Source organism: Pelobates fuscus, chromosome 3 (genome assembly GCF_036172605.1).
Source record: "Pelobates fuscus isolate aPelFus1 chromosome 3, aPelFus1.pri, whole genome shotgun sequence".
NCBI lineage: Eukaryota > Metazoa > Chordata > Amphibia > Anura > Pelobatidae > Pelobates > Pelobates fuscus.
Genome location: NC_086319.1, coordinates 250,415,023 through 250,435,474, shown reverse-complemented (window position 1 = coordinate 250,435,474; position 20,452 = coordinate 250,415,023). Strand labels below are relative to the sequence as shown.

Here is a 20,452-nt window from a genome sequence, read left to right as displayed (position 1 = left end):
CGTAGCTTGGGTATCTAAGGACAACCTGTGCGTGTCATGTAGGAAAAGTAGAAAAAGATGCAATAGTCGTGATATAAAGGAGCGGCCTTGAGGTATGATGCGCATAGCAAAATTTAGTGACCCCAGCAGGGACTGTAGCTCTTTGCGGTTGCATGTACCGAGCAGAAGGTAGCTGTTTATGTAAGTAAGAATATTCTCTATCTTGTTGTGTGGTAGGCTCGCTTGCATTGTGGCTGAGTCTAATTGGATACCCAGAAAAGTGATAATCGTGTCTGGCCCCTCCGTTTTCTTAGGGGAGATAGGTACACCTAGTTGCTCAAATAGCTTGGTGGTAGCTTTGAGACTACTCGGAGGGGAAGTATTCTCCTCGACCAGTAGGAAATCGTCCAGGTAATGTAATACTGTAGGGCATCTGGCTATGTTCAATAGTAACAAGCACAATGCTTCGGCAAATGTGTCAAAAATGGCTGGGCTACTTTTGGACCCAAAAGTTAAACTGGAGAAAAAAATAGTAGTTCCCAGACCATTTGATGCCATGCAGGTGCCACGGTGTGGGGTGGATTGGTAGTAACTTAAAGGCGTTAGTAATGTCGGTCTTACTAAGCCAGGCTCCAACCCCTGCCTGTATGATAGCGGTAATGGCGTGATCTATGGTGGTGTATTGCAGGGAGAATTCCTCAGAGGGTATGAGGGAGTTAAGACTGGGGTTGGCCAATGAGTGTGGTGCAGATAAATCAATGATGAGTCTCTGTTTAAGGGAAGATTTCCCTGTGACAATACAAATGGGGTTAGTGCGCCATTCTATGAATGGAGGAATTTTGAAAGGCCCCAATACGAAGCCCTCAGCCATTTCTTGGGCTATGACGGTGTCAACCGCTGTGGGGTTGTGTTGTGCGGATTGTAGATTAGGGCATTCCAGAGTTCCGGCTGGTATGTGTAGGATACCTGTGTGGAAGCCTTCTGTTAAACCAGAGATAAGAAAGTCTACTAGGTGTCTAGATGGGTGCTGAGACATAAATGCAGTAAATACCGGCATATTAATGGACGTTAGGTAAGGCTTGGAATACATTTTATTTGGACACATGGTCTTTGTATGTGCCCTAAAACATTTTGAACAGATATGCAATAATCTACATCCACTAGAATTACAAGACCCAACATTGAAGTTATTACATATCTGGGACTTGCCCAGAAACTTGATTGGGCGTCCCAGTTTGTCTCTTGACAATTTCTCTGGAACACCAGAGGAACTAGCTCCTTGCGTGGAGGCATGTTCATCCGCCGTGTTGGGACAGAAATTTGTTGTATGGGCTGTAGAGGAGCAGTATGCCAGTGTTCTTAGACCTGCAAAGTGTCTGCAAAAAATTACGGTATCAATCCTTCCCCAGTTGGACCGTGTTCCGTACTGGGAGAAGGCTCCAGACACTTTTGCAGAAAAAGACCTATGGTAGTCATAGAAGGCTGAACCACCATATTTGTTGCCCAGGTCTACCGGCTTGTGCATGTAGAGATCAAACTCCTCTCTTCTGTTGGGATAGACCGCACAGATGACATCCCTGTAAATACCAAAGGCTAGTACAAATTCAGGGATAGTCAGTTTTCTGTTTAGGCAGGCATCCCTAGATCTGACAACAACAGACACATCATCGTAAGTCTTATTTCAACAATATCCTGGGAGGCAATCAACAGGGAAGCCAGGTTGACGTCTTTACCTTCCAGGATCTCTCTTTTTATGTGCTCAGGGATCATATGAGCAGGGCTAACTTCCTGGTCATCCAGGGTGATGGCTGGAGCAACTAATGGCAAGTCGGCTGGTGCTTGTGAAGCAGCAGCGGGTGGCCCTGCTAGCGTAAGGGCCGTGGTGACCGACTCAAGTTTCTCCAGCCTGGAGTTGACCTTGCTCATGGACGCCATGAGTGAAGACAACATGGAATGTATGTCTCCTGGGTTGGACTGGCTAGGTCCTTCCCCGGCATCCGTGTTGTTTGTAGATGTACGTAGCAGTTTGAAAAGTTCTGCTTTCCTTGCTGTAGCGGGGTAGGGGATTTGTCGTCTCCTCAATTCCGTGGTTATACAAGGGATCGTCCAGGATCTGATCGATGCTGGACTAGCTAGCTCTCCTCCTTGTGTGGGAGTGACAGCTCTAGCCGGGGTACTAGGCAGGGAGAAATCCTCTACCCCTTCCTGAGTCATACTATAAACAAAACAATTAATTAGTGTATGAAATCACCAAATTGTACTGTCAGGCTAGCTAGGCCGGATGGCGAAACATTATACTTGTAAAAAAACAGAGATACAAGATGGCGCTAACAGTTAATTATAGTGTATTAAAATATCATATATAAAACCAGTGCAGCCCACACAGATAACCACCCAAGTGTATAGTCACTGTATAACACTTACATACAAGGATAAAACGAAAGAGGACGGTGGTTGCGCACACAATGAATGATATCCTTAGTCTTAAGTGAAATCCCTAGGTTCTGTGAACATAAAAAACCATCATAGGGCAATACATCTCAGACCAAATAAAGTATAAGAAAAACTTGGAAAACTCACAATATTTAGAGCCTTTCTGAGTTGGCTCTAAACTTTTAACCCCTTAAGGACACATGACATGTGTGACATGTCATGATTCCCTTTTATTCCAGAAGTTTGGTCCTTAAGGGGTTAAAGCAGATTTGTCAATTTTGTCAATAGATTTTGTCTTTCGTTTTATCCTTGAAACATTATACTTGTTTGGTGACAGATGAGGCCCTACTAATTGCCAAGCAGCTTGAGAGGCTCTATCTATGCGTTGGCGCAAGGGGATATTGAGGCCACTCGTCGTAGTGGCAGGAGTTTTAGGCCTCTCAGTGACTGTAAGACAGAAAAACAGGGGAAGGGAGTGACAGGTGAGGCCCTCTCTATGCAACATGCGAGGCAGCTAGCTAACGTGTGGCCCGATGGGTGTTTGCCTCTGAGACGTTGAGGCGGGGTGTTGGCCTCGTGGGACCACTAACTGATGGCGACTGCCAAGAAAAGGTAAATACCTATTGGGAAGCCTGTGACCTTATTGCCAGTACTCTAACCTAGGGGGAAGAAATGAAATGTATGGTAGAATACCATATGAGCAGGTGTACGTACCTGGTAGTATGACAAATTTCACAGGAAAAACCGTGTGGAGCAAATAAATATAAGCTTGACAGCCTGAAACGGGTAAAAGAAAGTAGTATGATGAGTGTGGATTGTTGGAAAGAAAACAGACTTGTAGCCTGTAGCAGCAATGTTTTTTATGGTTTGCTGGCGAATGATTGTAAAATGAAAATGTTGTGATATACCATGGGAATAGAAATGTGTTACCCAGGAAAATTATGTCATGGCTTTAATAAGACATCTGAGGGAGGCCGTGGCCTATGTATAAACAACATATGTGTTATATAATAATGGTGTGTAAGGGAAACATAAAATGTAAGTTATATATATATGTATATTACTGTGCCGAAAAGACGTATGATTGGTTGGATCAGTACATGTGATTCAACCCGAGTATGCATGAAAAGGAATTAGCCTTATGTGTCATAGTTAACAACAAAGAAATGAGGCCTGTAACGTAGGCTGAGTCAATTTTAAATGAAATGGATAATTATGGAAAACTCCTGGAAGCGTGGGAGTCCAATGATCCATACAGAAATGTTAGCTGGTTTCATGCACTTTGATAGAATAAGTGATACCTTTAAATAGCAATGAAAATGGTCTGTCTATTAAAACAAGCAACTATTTAACCGAATGTATATACATGAAATGATGAAATGTAACTCACGAACCAGATCTATGTGAAATACATAGCAGAATAACCGAATCTAATATGAAGGGAATCAGAAGTTAGCACGAATAGCTTAAAACGTATGCATTTTAATGCGAACCGCAAGCGTGCATAAATATAACATGAATAAAGTGCCGAACAGAAAACACAACCGAAATGATAATCGTTAAATGTAGCAAGGGAAACAGTTTGTGCGAAATGATCGCTTCTCTTAATACGCATGATTTGGCCGAACAAATTGTACGAAATGAAGCCGCGAAAAGGCTTGTGTAATTGTGACTGTGCAGAGAAAAAACGTAAAGTGAGGACCCGTGCTGTACCGTGCGCCGTGGGAACCGATCCTGGCGTGACAGGTAGGTCTAACTTATGGTTTAGGAGTCCCTGGGACGCGATCTACGACGAAGACCCGGGTAAGAAGCTGGATGGACGGAAAAGGCCTGCAAGAGGATTCCTGGACACAGTTTGCCGCGGAGAAACTCGTGGGTAAGAAAACCAAGATGGCGTCTGAGAGAACCCGGAAGTGGATCCTCATTCAACGCTGACCTCGAACGGTAAGGAGCAAGGTAAGGGGAGTGCCTTAAGTAGGCTAGAAGTAGAAAACCAGCACCTCCCACAAATCCAGGCAAAATTGCCTTAATACATGTGTTAGGTGCTTATGATAGTACAGTGTGAAATACCATAAATAAATGTAGGATAATAAAAAGAGCAAGTCGGTTGTGGTGTGCCAGAACCGACGATGAGGTAGGCCTGAGAAAGAAGAGGGCACATTTTTTTCGCAATACAATGAAAGTTTCCCCAGGATGTATTGCACTTGGAAGGTTTATAGCACTGCCTCCTGCATGCTTGAGCCTGTGGGTAGTACGTGGCGTAGAGTGTGGAGGTGTTGGAGCGGCTTTTGCATCGAGTTTTGGAGCCATTCTGAAAATTGTTTGCAGTTGTTTTGGGACTTCTTGGTGCATTTCTCAAGCTGTGGAAATGTAGGGAGCTGAGCTTCGTTGTTTGCATGCCTTTTATTGTGTGTTCTGCATTGTGGGTTGGTTTCCATGCCAGCTCATTTTGACTTTTTTTCTGACCTCCAAAACAGATTAATTGGTTTTCAATGCATGCCTATGGGAAACCGCGTTTCGGTTTACAAATTAAATTCGTAAGCCGAGGTCCCACTGTATATTAAAATATATTTTTAATTTCAATAATTTTTAAAAAAAATTAAACTTGTCACCCAAACAACAAAACAAAGGCAGTGCACTTTCTTATCGTGATGCACCATAGTAAAATATTTGTGGTCACCATTAAAGGAAATTGAAACAAAAAGGCATCAGTGGGGTTCATCCATTGTGTTATGGCAGGTAGACTGCCAATGTAATAATAACAGGTGAAGAATCCCGTGGTCTTATGGGATCGTCCACAGACCTCAACGCTGTGCTCTTGTACATGCGTGAGAGTACAGCAGGGACGTCTGCTACAAAGAGGACCCACTGAATAAAGATGGCTGAGCCCTTGCGGTACAAGTTTGGGTAAGTAAATCTCACCTTTACCTGCCTCCCCTGGCTAAAGGTCCCACAACGGTGATGTCACTGTCGGAGGTGTTTGAGAATTTGTCAAAGTCACCAGAAGGTGACAGTGGTGCTTTAAAAGTATAGAAGTGTTAAATTACATCCTATAAATTGATTATTACAGGAATAAAACACTTAATGTTTTAGTATGTGTAAAGGTATTTTCAATGTCTCCATTACAAAACCTGATTACTTCAGCGATTAGACAAAATAGATTTTAGATGGGGTGCAAAATGTAAGTATTAACAATGTTACAAAATGAAAAAAATGGTTGAGGAAGTTAATACAGTTTATATTATGCTTAGGGAAAGGTAACTGAAAGAGATCTCTTGCTTCTCTGCTAGCAGGGCCGGCCTTTGGGGTGTGCGAGCTGTGCGGCCACACAGGGCGCCATGGCAAAAAGGGCGCTGGGGCGGGCGACACAGATCGCAGTCGATCACAAAGAGGCCAGCCAGAGTTAAGTGCTGGGTTTACAAATGCCAGAGCAAGTCAAGTGCACAGTGCTGCTATGCACTTGACTTGCACATTATGAGTGGAGAGGCGAGCCGTGGCCAGGATCCGTTGCAGAATAAAGAGGTCTGGAGCGTGGAGGAGGAGCAGCGCAAGGGTGCAACGTCCACATGCTCCGCCTTCACAGGGAGCCGCGGCAGGATCCGCTTGGTGCGTGTGAGGTCGACGGCCGGTGCTCTTAAATCGGCGACGCAGCGGTGTGGGAAGCTCAATCAAGGGAGCAGCAGCCATAAAAGTGAGTCCTAGTTCTTATTGCTCTTTTTATTTTTATTTTTTACTAAATATATTGCCTTTTATTGGAAGGGGGGAAGGGGGTAGAAGATTGATTAAGGTGACAGGGTCTGATAAAGAGGGGCAGGGGATTGATGATGGGGGGGCAGGAACTGATTAGGGGGGCAGGGGATTGGTGAATGGGGCCATGGGACTGGTAAGGGGGGGCAGGGTTTTGGTAAAGGGGCATGGGTTAAGTGAATGGGGGCAGGGGTTTTGGTGAAGCAGGTGTTTGGTGAAGGGGAGGCCTGGGGTTTTGGTAAAGGGGGTGGAGGCGGCAGATTGTGTGCCTGAAATTGTCTAGATGGGGCCAAACAGAGACGTGGGGTGAAGAAATGAGGGAGCGGCTATACATGATTTAACTCTTAAATGGCAGAGAATTGAGCAGTGAGACTGCAGGGACATGCTCTATACACCTAAACTGCTTCATTAAGCTAAAGTTGTTTTGATGGGGGCGGGGCCTGACCGCCGACGGGATCAGATGTGTTGTGTCTGAGCTCCCGCTCCAGGGCCTGACGGGCGGTGCAAATTGGAGGCCACCCATGACAAACAACCCACACCGGGAAATACCGCCTGAACCTTGTCCGGCGCCGACAGTAACCCGTCCGGGGTCTGGAGCTGGATGGAGCTTGAGCCGGGATGAGACGGCCGCTCTCCCGGGTCTCCGGACGGAGTCTCGCTCCCCCCCTCCCCTCTGGACCGGGGGGGGTCATCCCGGTCTACAAGGGCATCAAGCAGAGTGTCGTCAACACCCGCCCTGGCAAGGAATCTCCAGCGGGCGATAATCCACAAAATGGCCGCCGTGTGCCAGCCATGTGCGCGAAGAGTCGGAATGAACGAGCTGACTGAAGGGGAAATTACCAAGCACCATCAGACCACCATGACAGCCTATCCCAGGCTTATACTGGCGGACTATGCTGGCAAGATCAAGTTACAGGCTGTGGGCAAACAATAAGGGTAAAAGAGGCATACACAAAACGGGACCCTACTGAACTGCCCTTTTACAGCAGACCCACAGGGGTCACCAGACCCTACAGCTGCCAACCCCGACAAAGCAGGCCAGAGGGACCGAACAACAAGCCACCCACCCTGCATCCAGTTAGAAAGGGCCCACCCTACCAGACCGGACCTACGACACCATAACCACCCCCATATGCCAACGCACAGTGCAGGACAACTAAACTGCAGCTCCAGGGCACAAACGACACCTACCAAGCGAACGCGAACTAAGCAGATACCCAGAGACAATGATCTAAGTTCATTATTACCTGCCCTAGCATAAACTCCAACTGTGCTCAGCCAGACACACTGCCTCCAGCCCACACAGCATGATTCACGCATTATACCAAGCGAGGAACACAATCTAGAATGCCACACTAGCAAACTTTAGGTCTCTGACACCCACTTTAACGAATGAAAAGCGTCACCAAACTTAACCCTAATGTAAAGATGTATATAATGTTGAACTTGAGGCATTCCCATAACTTGCTAATACATTTTAAGCTAGACCATATTTGTTTGGTCACTCACTCAGTGCCTAGGGCACATACGTCAGTTCAGATAACCTAAGAACTAAGCCACGGTGAATCCCTCAACTACTGACAAATATCACTCTACTATTGTTATTCGTTTATCATAAAAAAAAGAAAGTGCAATCCCTACTAATGCCATGTTACTGATATTCTATGTTTATCACACTATGCTTGATAATGCTGTTGTGGCATATGAAGCTTGTCTGTACACACTTGCACGATAAAAATAAAGAATTAAAAAAAAATAAAAAATTGTTTTGATGGCTATAGTGTCCCTTTAATGTACATTATTGTTACCAGTCTATCCAGTTATTTACTTTTGTACTTGTTTGCACTTACACTTGCACTTGCACTTCCATTATCTGTAATTAAAACAAATTATTTCTTACAAAGGTTTTTTTCTTTTTGTGTATGTCTAGATGACCGGGGGAGGGGTGGGCGCCACAAGATTGGCTCGCACAGGGTGCCTAAGGCCTAAGGACGGCCCTGTCTGCTAGTACACTATCTGTTGTAATAATAGACAGATCATATTAAAAAATACAACTAGGGGTGAGACGTGTGGAGGCCCTTGCTACGACCTACTGGAGCCTGCTGATGCGGTGGAGGTGCAGGGGATAGCCGGTTTGTGGACCCTGGGGGGGCGCATTGACTGGCGGATACCCCAAGTGCCTGCTGTGCAGGGCCGGCGCGTCCATAAGGCGGCACAGGTGGCCGCCTTAGGGCGCACCGGCTCTGGGGGCGCAAAATTCCAGTGACCGGCAGGAGGGAAGTGCTCCCTCCTGCCTGGTCACCTCCTGGATCCCCGGAGCGGCGCTGAAGTTCATTAGGAGGCGGCGAGGGAGCTCTCTGACCTCTCTGACCGGCTCCCTCGCGCGCCTTTTGCTGATGCCGCGGGAGCCGGAATATGACGTCATATTCCGGCTCCCGCGGCATCAGAAAACAGCCTGCGAGGGAGCCGGTCAGAGAGCTCCCTCGCCGCCTCCTAATGAACTTCAGCCGCACGCCTCCCAGCAGCCCCACTGGACCACCAATGAAAGACCCACGCCAGCACTCCAGGTAGGGAGGCTGGGTGGGAAATGTAAATTTAATTTAGATAATTAATTACTGTGTGTGTATGTGTGTGTGCATGTGAGTGTGAGTGTGTATGTCAGTGTGTGTGTGTTCGAGTATGTGTCTGTGAGTGTGTGTGTGTGTGTGTCTGTCAGTGAGTGTGTGTGTGTGTGTCTGTCAGTGTGTGTGTGTGTGTGTCAGTGAGTGTGTGTGTGTGTGTCTGTCAGTGTGTGTGTGTGTGTGTGTGTCTGTCAGTGTGTGTGTGCATGTGAGTATGTGTGTGTTCGAGTATGTGTCTGTGAGTTTGTGTGTGTGTGTGAGTATGTATTTTTCTGTAAGCCTGTCTGTATGTATGTATCTGTATGACAGTATGCCTCTGTATGTATGTATGTGTCTGTATGTCTTGTACGTATGTTTCTGTATGTCTCTGTATGCATGTATGTAACTGGATGTATGTTTGTCTCTGAATGTCTGTATATATGTCTCTGTATGCATGTATGTAACTGTATGCCTTTATGTCTCTGTATGTACGTATGTGTGTGTCTCTGTATGCCTGTATGTCTTTGTATGCATGTTTCTGTATGTATGTGTCTGTATGACGGTATGCCTCTGTATGTGTCTGTATGACGGTATGCCTCTGTATGTATGTTTCTTTATGCCTGTATGTCTGTATGTATGTGCCTGAATGTCTTTGTATGTATGTTTCTGTATGCCTGTCTGTATGTATGTGTCTGTATGACGGTATGCCTCTGTATGCATGTATGTCTTTATATGCCTGCATGTCTCTGTATGCATGTATATCTCTGCTTGTATGTCTCTGACTGTATGTGTCTGTATGTCTCTGTATGATTATTTCTGTCTTTGTATGACAGTGTACCTGTATGACTTTGACTGTGTGACTGAAAAATGATGCCTGTGTGCCTGTGGCTTGGGAGGAAAGACACACAGGTGAAGATGCATTTTTTTTTTTTTAATGAGGGTTGGGGGCGCCAAAATGCATCTTCGCCTGTGTAACTAAAAATCCTAGCACCGGCCCTGCTGCTGTGCCGCGGGATTCCGGTGAGGAAGCACTGTTTGGTGTGGGGAACCGTGTGATGGATCCGGTTCCTCAGGGGCCCACGCATTGAACTCTGAGCATGTCTCTCTGGTGGCTGGGTACTGACCCTCTGCCCTTTGCAGATCGTCCAAAGTTAAGCTATAGGCAGTATGCCTAGTATAATTACCTCACGGTTAAACCACTATTTACCCTTTTGTCATCTCAGCAGCAAGACATTGCATAGCCTAATCTACTAAACCCTTGGCAAATTAAACTAGCTTACTCTCATACTTAATAATATACATGAGGCAGAAATGCCTAGGAGCTGCCTAAACATGGTGTGATACCCAGCTCGCACTCCTTTACACTATATCGTCAGTATGCCTGACTCGATTTATCTCCACACCTGCCTTTAGCATGATGTCTAAGCTAGCATATCGCACTAAAATGTAAAGCCTGCAATACCTAGGTTTTATGCATGTAACTTAACGCAGTAAGCTCATCTTTAAAATAAGCCTGTACTCGCAAACAAAAAATGTGCTATTGTCTATGCCACTGTTTGGCCTGTTTATATACACATGGTACGCTGTTGTGGCGTTTGTCGTTATTTCTGTACTCACCTGCGCAACAAAAATAAAGAATAAAAAATAAATAAAAAAAATTATATATAACTAGGCAAATAAAGAATGTGAGAAAGCAAGTGCAAAGACCGAAGATTAACTTTATATATAGTCATATATATATATAAAAAAATAAAAGTGCTCATTGTAATAAGTGAAAAGGTTTTCTAAGTGTTTGATTTGTTACCTAGGATCTGCTGGCTTCCACTTTCTGCCTCCACCAAAATACTGGACATCTGGGTGTCCCTCAACCAATGAGATATACTTGGGAAATGCCACCCGGGCAATGGTAGTGGAGGCACATGGGTTGGGGGCGGGGAGGTTATGGTGTTTGGAGTATTCCTTTAACATCAGTTATTCAAATATTTCCTGTTCACACAGGGATGCACTATTTCTTTTTTAAAGAATCAAATCTAAATGTTGCTCTTATGGAAAATACAAATACTAACACATTTGAATGTAGCAAACCCTAGCATAAAGCACAATGCTACTTTTTGTTGTATCTTCAGTAACCTAGCTCAAATTTTAGTAACCTATATGTGATATAAATGTCTTTAATATAAAAAATGACCACACGAACCAATACAAGATTCCTTTTGTGCTGTCCCAAGGTTGTGCAGGGTTTCCTTGTCAGTGAGCTGTATTCTATGAATGAATCTATAACAGTCACTGCATATGCTTTCATGTTTGATGGTCAGTGTGAATGCATGCAGGCCAGACGTTATACATGACTCATTCACATACGTTATGACGTGTCCCTAGGTTGCCAACTTGATCATAACACAAACTATACATTGAAAACCCTCCCACGTGATAGGCTTGTGGAAATGGCGGGAGACAGAGCTCAGTCTGTCATGTGACGCGTTACCCCTAGCAACGCCGTTCGAGAAGGCGCGTCTCAGTTACCAGCAGTGTGCGCGCTGTCTCAGGGTTCTATGTTTCCATGGCGACGCAGGATGTAAATATAGCTGTGGTTTGAGCTGCAATCGAAATCACTGGAGACAGGGATACCCTCCCAGGGGGTGAATCCTCCATGGTATAATGGTAAGAACATCACCAGGCACACACCAGTATTACACTGCTCGCTGCCAGGGTGTTAGGTTAGAGTCAGCTTATAGAAAGTATGAGATTATAGTGCTGTGTGCACTATTAATAATTCACTTATTGATGGGTGGGTTATTGCTAATTGCAGCATAGTGTTCTTGGTAAGGATGTTACATAAGATAAATAAAGTAAATTAATGTGTATAAAAATACACTTCATGGTGGATTTTCAAAACTTTTTTTTTAACAGTATTTTAAAAATGCCTTTTAAATATACTTATATCGGAATGTAGTAAAATTTCCCAGGCATCTGATCTACATCTAATCTCTTTGATACCACGTAGGTCCACGCTCACTATTTTCTTTTTACAGTAACTGTAAAAAAAAAAAAAATTTGAAAAGCAAGAAACATACAAAATTAAGCTCTGTACTTAAATTCCCACTACTCCTGGGAGGCAGCAATGACTATAGCCACAAGTAAAATTTTACTATAGTCCTTGCTGCCACCCAGGAGTAGTGGGAGTTTGAGCGCAGGACTTATTCTTGTTTATTTGTATTTAATTTTGTATTACACAGCCATGTTATAATGCTGCTGCCCACCCCACGTGTTCCCCATTAAGGGTTAACAAGTATGTAGGGGTTTAGAAACGTATCCCTCTCTCTCTCATTAGAGATTTTACCTTTTAGCTAAAAGCAGCAAGGTGAATTGTTAGTGTAGGACCCACCTAAGAGGTCTTGCCTTGACGTCGCACATGAGCTTACACTTTAATGGCACTAGATTTATTTTAATCATAAGTCATTGAAGAATAGGTCAATGAATTAATTTTACTATTGAAGAATGTGTCACCAAGCTATAGGTACAGATGCTGAGATTGCACGCACAAAACTGATTTATTAGACAGCCACTAGAGGGCTCTTTGGTCCGGTATCTGAAGCTGGATGTCCTCACGCACCCCCAGCTTCAGATTTTTCCCCATAACAAAGCATTGATTCAATGCTTTCCTATGGGGAAGTCTAATGCGCAATAATTATTTTCACTAGACTGGAAGAAAGAAGATTTAGTCTAGGAAAAAAATGTTTGTGTTTTTTTACCATAAGAACAATAAGGTTGTGGAATTCTTAGCCTTAAGAAGTAGTTTTATCAGAATCTTTACAGATGTTTTAACAGATGAATACTTGCAAAAACAGAATATTTAAAGGGACACTATAGTCACCTGAACAACTTCAGCTTAATGAGGTTGTTCAGGTGAGAACTATAGCTCCCTGCAGCCTTTCTCATGTAAACACTGTATTTTTTGAGAAAATACAGTGTTTACATTGAAAGCTAGCAACACCTCCAGTTGCAGTCACTCAGAGTGAACCAGAGGAACTTCAGAGTTGATGGAGGCATAATATGCCTCCATCCACTCAGATCTGCTGTCAGCAGAGCACAGGGTGGCACTGTGCACATCATCCTGTGATTCAGTATCTCCTCCCTCTGCATGCAGACACTGAACTTTCCTCATAGAGATTCATTAATTCAATTCATCTCTGTGAGGAGATGCTGATTGGCCAGGGCTGTGTTTGAATCATGCTGGCTCTGGTACTGATCTACTTTGTCAGTCTCAGCCAATCCTATGGGGAAGCACTGTGATTGGATCAGGCTACCACATTTCAGCAGACTGCTTGTTTTTCTGAGTCTAACAGCATGCAGAATTACAGCTTCAGGCTTAAATACAGTAAGAATTTTACTATATTTATGGAGGCATATAGTTAACACTATAGGGTCAGGAATACATGTCTGTGTTCCTGACCCTATAGTGATCCTTTAATTACACCTTAACTTAATTATTTAATTATACTTTTCTCAACTGTAGGGTAATAGCTTCTTGATCCAAAGATAAATCTGACTGACATTCTGGAGTCAAGAGGGATTTTTTCAAACTGGCTTTTTTTTTAATTTATTTTTTTTACCTTTTAGATCAACAGCAAAAAACAAATGTGAGGAAGGCTGAACTTGATGGACACATGTCTATTTTCAGCCTATGTAACTATGACCCAGTGAAGCCAGCTGTAATATAGTAACTTAAAGGGACACTCCAGGCACCCAGACCACTTCTGCTCATTGGAGTGGTCTGGGTGCCAACTCCCACTACCCTTAACCCTGCAAGTGTAATTATTGCCGTTTTTTATAAACGGCAATAATTACCTAGCAGGGTTAAGTCCTCCCCTAGTGGCTGTCTACTAGACAGCCACTAGAGGTAACTTGCTGGTCCCTAGCACAGATTATTTGTGCTAGAGCGTCGCTGGACGTCCTCACGCTGTGTGAGGACCTCCAGCGTCGCTCTATTCCCCATAGGGAAGCATTGAAATTCATTTTTAATGCTTTCCTATGGGGTGCGCCAATGCGCATGTGCGGCATTGCCGCGCATGCGCATTGGGACTCCTCGGCCGGTGGGCGGGATCAGTCTCGCCCACCGGCCGACGGAGGAAGAAGGAGGAGCGGCGGGGGAGATGCAGGCAGTGACGTGGGACATGTCGCTGCCTGAGGTAAGTGACTGAAGGGGTTTTCACCCCTTCAGTAACCGGGGATTGGGGGGTGGGAGGGAGAGGGACCCTCCAGTGTTTTCCTGGCACTGGAGTTTCCCTTTAAAGGACCACTATAGTGCCAGGAAAATAAACTAGTTTTCCTGGCACTATGTATTCCTTAGGTCCCACCCCCACCCCCCCCCCCTTCAGTCCCCTCGGCGCTGGGGAACTCTCCTCCTCTTGCCGACATCAGCGCCCAATGCGCATGCACGGCAAGAGCCGCGCACACATTCAAACCGCCCATAGGAAAGCATTACTCAATGCTTTCCTATGGACGTCAGCATCTTCTCACTGTGATTTTCACAGTGAGAATCGTGGTAGCGGCCTCTGGTGGCTGTCAGTGAGACAACCACTAGAGGCTGGATTAACCCTCAGTGAAACATAGCAGTTTCTCTAGAGGGACCTGGCACCCAGCCCACTTCATTGAGCTGAAGTGGGCTGGGTGCCTATAGTGGTCCTTTAAAAAAAAGGATAGCTCAATAAAATATAGCTTTTATTCTGTGTGTTCAGTATTAACTGTATATGTATAACATTGTGCTTGTAAGTGTAGCAGAGTTAGTGTACAGTCAGGTCCATAAATATTGGGACATCGACACAATTGTAATCGTTTTGGCTCTATACACCACCATAATGGATTTGAAATGAAATGAACAAGATGTGCTTTAACTGCAGACTTTCAGCTTTAATTTGAGGGTATTTACATCCAAATCAGGTGAACGGTGTAGGAATTACAACAGTTTGTATATGTGCCTCCCACTTTTCAAATGAAATATGTGTTTCTGCTACTCAACATTAGATTGCTGAGTAACACTAAACTGAAAAGAACAGATTCATATTTAAAACATAGATAAATAAAACAATTTTTTCAACAGCATGTCTCATATGGAAATAGGTACAATGTAGGCATTTAAATGTACACCTCTCTATATATTTATAATTTGTTGTATTTGGGTTCCTAGAATTTGCTTTTGTCAAATAATGCGGCTGCAGTCAATAGTGCTTCTGCTTGTACATATGATATAACCATCAATAATGAAAGCTGCTATTTGTGGACTGCTTTCATTTAGGTGACGTATGTTACGAATTTGTTAGATAAAAGCTGCATTAGCCTAACTAGTTTATTGTCTACAGCTATGGTTTCCAACATTTATGGACCAAGACAGATTGCAATGTGAGAAAAATTCCAAGGCACACCTATTTCTTTTCTTGCACGCCATCTGTATACTGGTAGGGTAAATGTCACGTTTTTGTTGCCGGAACATATATTTACTACTAGATAAACTGACTTAATAGTTTTAATAGCCAAATGTGAATCCCAATTTAAAGCACTTGTTTAAAAATATCAATTTAGCCTGTTACATGCCAGCAGTCACTGTGTTTGTGGCATTCTTTGAAGATGCTTGAGACACTGGTTAAAATGATATGCCTATGTATATTAATGTATTGCCAAATGTTATCTCCTAACTGTAGCAGACCCTGAGTAACCCGGCTGGTTACCTCCACTATTAATAAACACACAGACCCATTTCCCCCCCAATAACTGGACGACACACACTTCCTGGGGTACAACAACTACTTTATTGACCGCACTTTGCTTTATACTTTGTAGGGTGGATCACTCATACAGACAATGTCCCCTCCCAGGGTCCTCCTCGTCCAGGGATCATATAATAGAACCGGAACCCCAGTCCCTTTCGCCCTTGTTCACGCCCTCAGTGTCCCCTCCCAGGGGCCTTTGCGTGTGACAAGATATCCAGTCCCTTTGTCCCCAGTTCCCGCCACCCAAATGCAGGGTTTCCCACTTCCCGTGTCAGGGGGTCTTCTTCCCAGGATACTCTGTACCTGGGAGTCCCAGCATGGGAAAGACTCCCGCCTCCTGGGTTCTCAGGTAAAGAAAGCCTGCCATGCGCCCCCCCCCCCCCCTCCCCTCATTGTCCCCAAAGGGATGTCCACACCAATCCCAGGGTCTTCAACAAAGGTGTCCGGTGCGAACCTCCTCCGTTCGTGGAGTCCCTGTGTAAAACCAGGAAAGGAAAGTGTCTGCATTGGGGATATGAATGCCCCCCCCTGGTCGGCGTTCGTCCATACAAACGGCGACCACCCACCATAATCATTAGTTACTTCCCTTGCGATTTCACACTTGTTGTAAATTATTGCAGTTTCGCACCTATGTTGCAAGTTGGGGAACGTTCTAATTGATTGGCGTGAACATTCCAAAGGACACTGGGGGGGGGGGGGGCCCGTTCGGGAAACAAATGTGCCAGGACATATTCCACAAATGCTCCCCCCTGGTTGGCGTTCATATATACAAAATGGCTGCCACCCAGGAGAGGCATGCGCCGCTCGTTTCCCTTGTGGTTTGTGGTTTTCACAATTGCGCAGTTTTTGGTATGTGACATTGTGTGTCAAGGTGTGTGAATCTGTGTTTGTATGTGCCAGTGTGTGTATCTGTGTGTCAATGTGTATGTATCTGACACACAGATACACACATACACTGGCACATAGTGGCACACAGATACACCACACCTTGACACGTAGTGTATATCTGTGTGTCAATGTGTGGTGTATCTGTGTGTCAAAGTGTGTATCTGTGTTTGTATGTGTCTGTGTATCAAGGTGTGTATATCTGTGTTTGTATGTGCCAGTGTGTATGAATCTGACACACAGATGCACACAGATACACACACTGACACAGACACACACACCTTGACACACAGTGTGTATCTGTGTGTTTGTATGTATCGGTGTGTCAAAGTGTGTATATCTGTGTTTGTATGTGCCTGTATGCGTCAAGGTGTGTATATCTGTGTTTTTATGTGCCACTATATGTATCTGTGTGTGTGTGTGTGTATCTGACACACAGATATACACACACTGTCACATAGTGGCACACAGATACACACAGATAAACACACTCAGATGCGCACAGTGACATATACACACACTCGCACCCACAAATACACAAACTCAGATACACACATTGACACATACACACACTGTCATGTACACACCCTGACATACACACATAGACATAGGCACATACAAACACACTGATGCACACGGGCACATACACATACTGACATTCACACTTAGATACACACAGTGACACATACACAAACCTTGACACTCAGATACACATTCACTCTCACTTACAAACACACATACTCTTTGACAGACACACATACACTCTCACTGACAAACGCATGCACACACACACTCACTGACAAGCACACATATACTATTTGACAGTCACACAAACACATACAAACTCACTAACAGACACATACAATTTTTTTTTTTTTTTTTACTTCACCCAGCCCCCCGTAAGGGCTGCTGGTTTGAGCGTGCGGTCCAGTGGGGCTGCTGGGCTGATTGTGCAGTCCCTGGGGTCCAGTGGAGCTGCTGAGCGGCTGGCGTGCGGGTGGCGAGGGAGCAGTGAACTCCCTGCTCTTCTCCCTCGTGCGCCTCTTAGTGATGCCGGAGCCGGAGTGACGTCATATTCTGGCTCCAGCATCACTGCTGTGCGCGTGAGGGAGCTGAGTAGAGAGATCACTGCCCACTGCTCCCTCGCCGCCCGCGGCCAATTTATTTTTAAACATTTTGGTGGTGTATAGCAATGCATCACAAACTAATTAGTAGTGAGGTTTTTCCAAAAATGAGTTAGACTGTTACTTCAAACATCATGACCACTTAAGTGACTTGAAGTGGTCATGGTGCTTGGAGTCTGTATGGGCAGTGTTTTAATATGAAACACTGCACACGCAAAGATAGAAAACTTTGCTGTTAGAGGTGTAACTCCACCTCTGGCAGTGTCATTAGGAACAAGAGTTCCGGGTTGGCTCATGTGTATTATGTGCATATTTGGCATCTGCCATGAGCATGCATAGCAGGCTGCCAACAGATAACCAATGGCGGCACAACATCCTCACACTGCATGCCCAACTCCTCCCCTCAGCCTGTCCTTCGGGACGTCTCTCTCTAGAGAGTGACATCACCAAAGGGAAGGATTGGGCTGCAGGGAGAACTTGGTCCGAGTGTTGTATTGAAGGTAAGTCTTTTTTCTTTCCTCCAAATTACTGTTTGTTTTTCTAAAACACTGTTTTTGGTTGGAGTAACCAGTTAAAGGAGCACTTTAATTTTCACTTTTATTTTCTAACTAGAAATTCCATTGTGCCATATATCACTTTTAAAAAAAACAACCTATTACTGCTATGCATCTTTTTCATTTTGTGTTTTCATTGTAGCCTACTAAAAGTGCCAAATCCAAAGGTTCCGGCAAATCCTCCGGCAAGGCCAAGAAGTCTAAGAAATCTAAGAAGTCAAAAAAAAGCAAAACACCCAAACAAGAGGTTGATATACTCAGTCCAGCTGCCATGTTAAATGCTTACTATATCTCCCATAATGCCGTGGACTGTTTGGAATTCCGGGGCTTCAGCTGGCCTGGGGCACCCAAAAAAAAGGGGAAGAAAGGAAAGAAAAAGTAGTCTACAGATATTGAATATGCCATCTTTCTGAACATCTGAAGTTTTCATGTACAGTAATACTAAGAAACTGTTAATTCTTGTTAATTGCCACCTAGATGCAAGGGACTTTGGTGCCAAACACCATACCAAAATCCATTTCCGTAATTACTGCAATAATAAATTGTAGATTTCAGCAGCAGTGTAAATATGTTGGTTTTCTTTGCATAGATTTTGGACTTATTGCTTTTCATCTGTAAAGATTGGTTCTTTGATTAAATTGACGTTCCATCTTGGTGCGTACCAATACTTTTTCTGCATTATATAGATAATGTAGTCAATGATTATGAGATGTAATAAAAAATAATTATAATGTAATCCTACATCAGGGCTTGACAAATTCACTTTGAATCTAGGAGCCAGCTTAAAAAGCTAGGAGCCAGATTTAAAAAAAAAAAAAAAACATACTTACATAGCTTTATATTCAACGACAAAAATACATTTCTTAAAGGGACACGATAGTCACCAGGACCATTACAGCTTTCAAAGAAAAGGCAGTGTTTACATTGCTTTCTAGTGACTGTCACTCAGATGGTCAATAGAGGTGTCTTTACGCTCTGAGTGGAGGCACTGATTGTTCCCCATAGAGATGCATGGATTCAATGCATATCTATTAGGAGATGCTGATTGGTGCAGTGGTTTGCAGCCAATCCTGTGGGAAAACATTGAATTGGCTGAGATCATCAAGCTTGATCATCTCGGCCATAGAGGCAGGGCCAGTTGAGGGGAGACCAGTACTATATGGGAATAAAAGGTGAGTATAAACACCATTCCCTTGCGAACAGAAGAAGTCTGGTCACCTCAACACACATACCATGACAAACAGACAGACATGTATACCATGACAGACAGACCCATACACACACTTCATGAGAGACCCATACACTCACACTGACAGACATACACTCACACACTGACACAGACTCACACCCTATTGCTTGTATTAATACCTGGGCGACCAGCTGGGGTCAGTGCAAGTGGGTGGCATGCTTGGGGATTGTGCAGGCGAGCGGCAATTTGGGGGATTTTGGAGGCGGGCGGCATCTTGGGGGGTCGTGGAGGCGGACAGCTAGCTGTGATGTCCCTGCTCTGCTCCCCCATGCGCGGCCTAGTAAGGCCGGAGCCGGAATATGACGCAATAGTACAGGCCCCAGTCTCACTAAGCAGCGAGCAAGGGAGCAGAGCAGGGACATCGCAGCTCCCTCTCCGCCCGCCTACTATTTTGCAGCTAGCCGCATACCTCCACGACCCCCCAGCATGCCGCCCACCTCCATAATCCCCCAACTTGCCGCCCGCCTCAGAGGTAAACGGCTCACATATCCCAGGCGCAAAGGCAAAATTCCTAGGTGCCAGGGATTAGTTGGGATTAAGATATTCCTTAATATTTCATCACTATTGTCTCCTATTTTAAGGCAGGATCCAATGCTCCATAATGAATAGTCTTAAAAGGATACTATAGGTATATGAACAACTTTAGCTCAAAGGACCACTAAAGTGCCAGTAAAACAAACCTGTTTTCCTGGCACTATGTAGTTCTAAGGTCCCCCCCCCACCCTCATGGCCTCCCTCCCGCTGGGCTGAAGGGGTTAAAACCCCTTCAGCCACTTACCTTTCTCCAGCGCCGGGTTCCATCTGTGCTGGGGAACTCCCCCTGATGGCGGGCCCCCCTCCCGGCCGGGCCCTCGGACCATGTCCGAAGTGCCCGACCGGTCAGTCCGCCCCTGGCCACAACGACAAGGCAACAAGGAAGTTCCCCAGGCACTCAAGGGGTTAAAGCCGCAGGCAGTTTTAATGAAACAAAAAGAACAGCAACTAAGTTTGAAAGGAAGTAGAGAGAGTGTGTCAGGTTGCTGATGCTTAATGGGGGGTAATGTTAGCTTGAAAAAGACCTCTTAGGAGGTCAAAACGTTGCTGTTCTTTTTAACAAAGAAAAGAGAACTAAAAA

The 20,452-nt window shown here is 44.7% G+C and overlaps 2 protein-coding genes across 2 annotated transcripts in view; both read left to right on the top strand.

Annotated features, from left to right (window-relative positions):
• The window catches only part of AHCYL2 (adenosylhomocysteinase like 2), a 198,520-nt gene that overhangs the window by 163,318 nt on the left and 14,750 nt on the right, over positions 1-20,452 (top strand). The gene's annotated exons all lie outside the window — the stretch shown is intronic.
• On the top strand, positions 11,249-18,649 carry SMKR1 (small lysine rich protein 1). Its single transcript, XM_063445473.1, has 2 exons — positions 11,249-11,420; positions 18,232-18,649. The coding sequence occupies exons 1-2, from the start codon at positions 11,418-11,420 to the stop codon at positions 18,469-18,471; spliced, it is 243 nt and encodes an 80-aa protein (XP_063301543.1). The 5' UTR covers positions 11,249-11,417; the 3' UTR covers positions 18,472-18,649.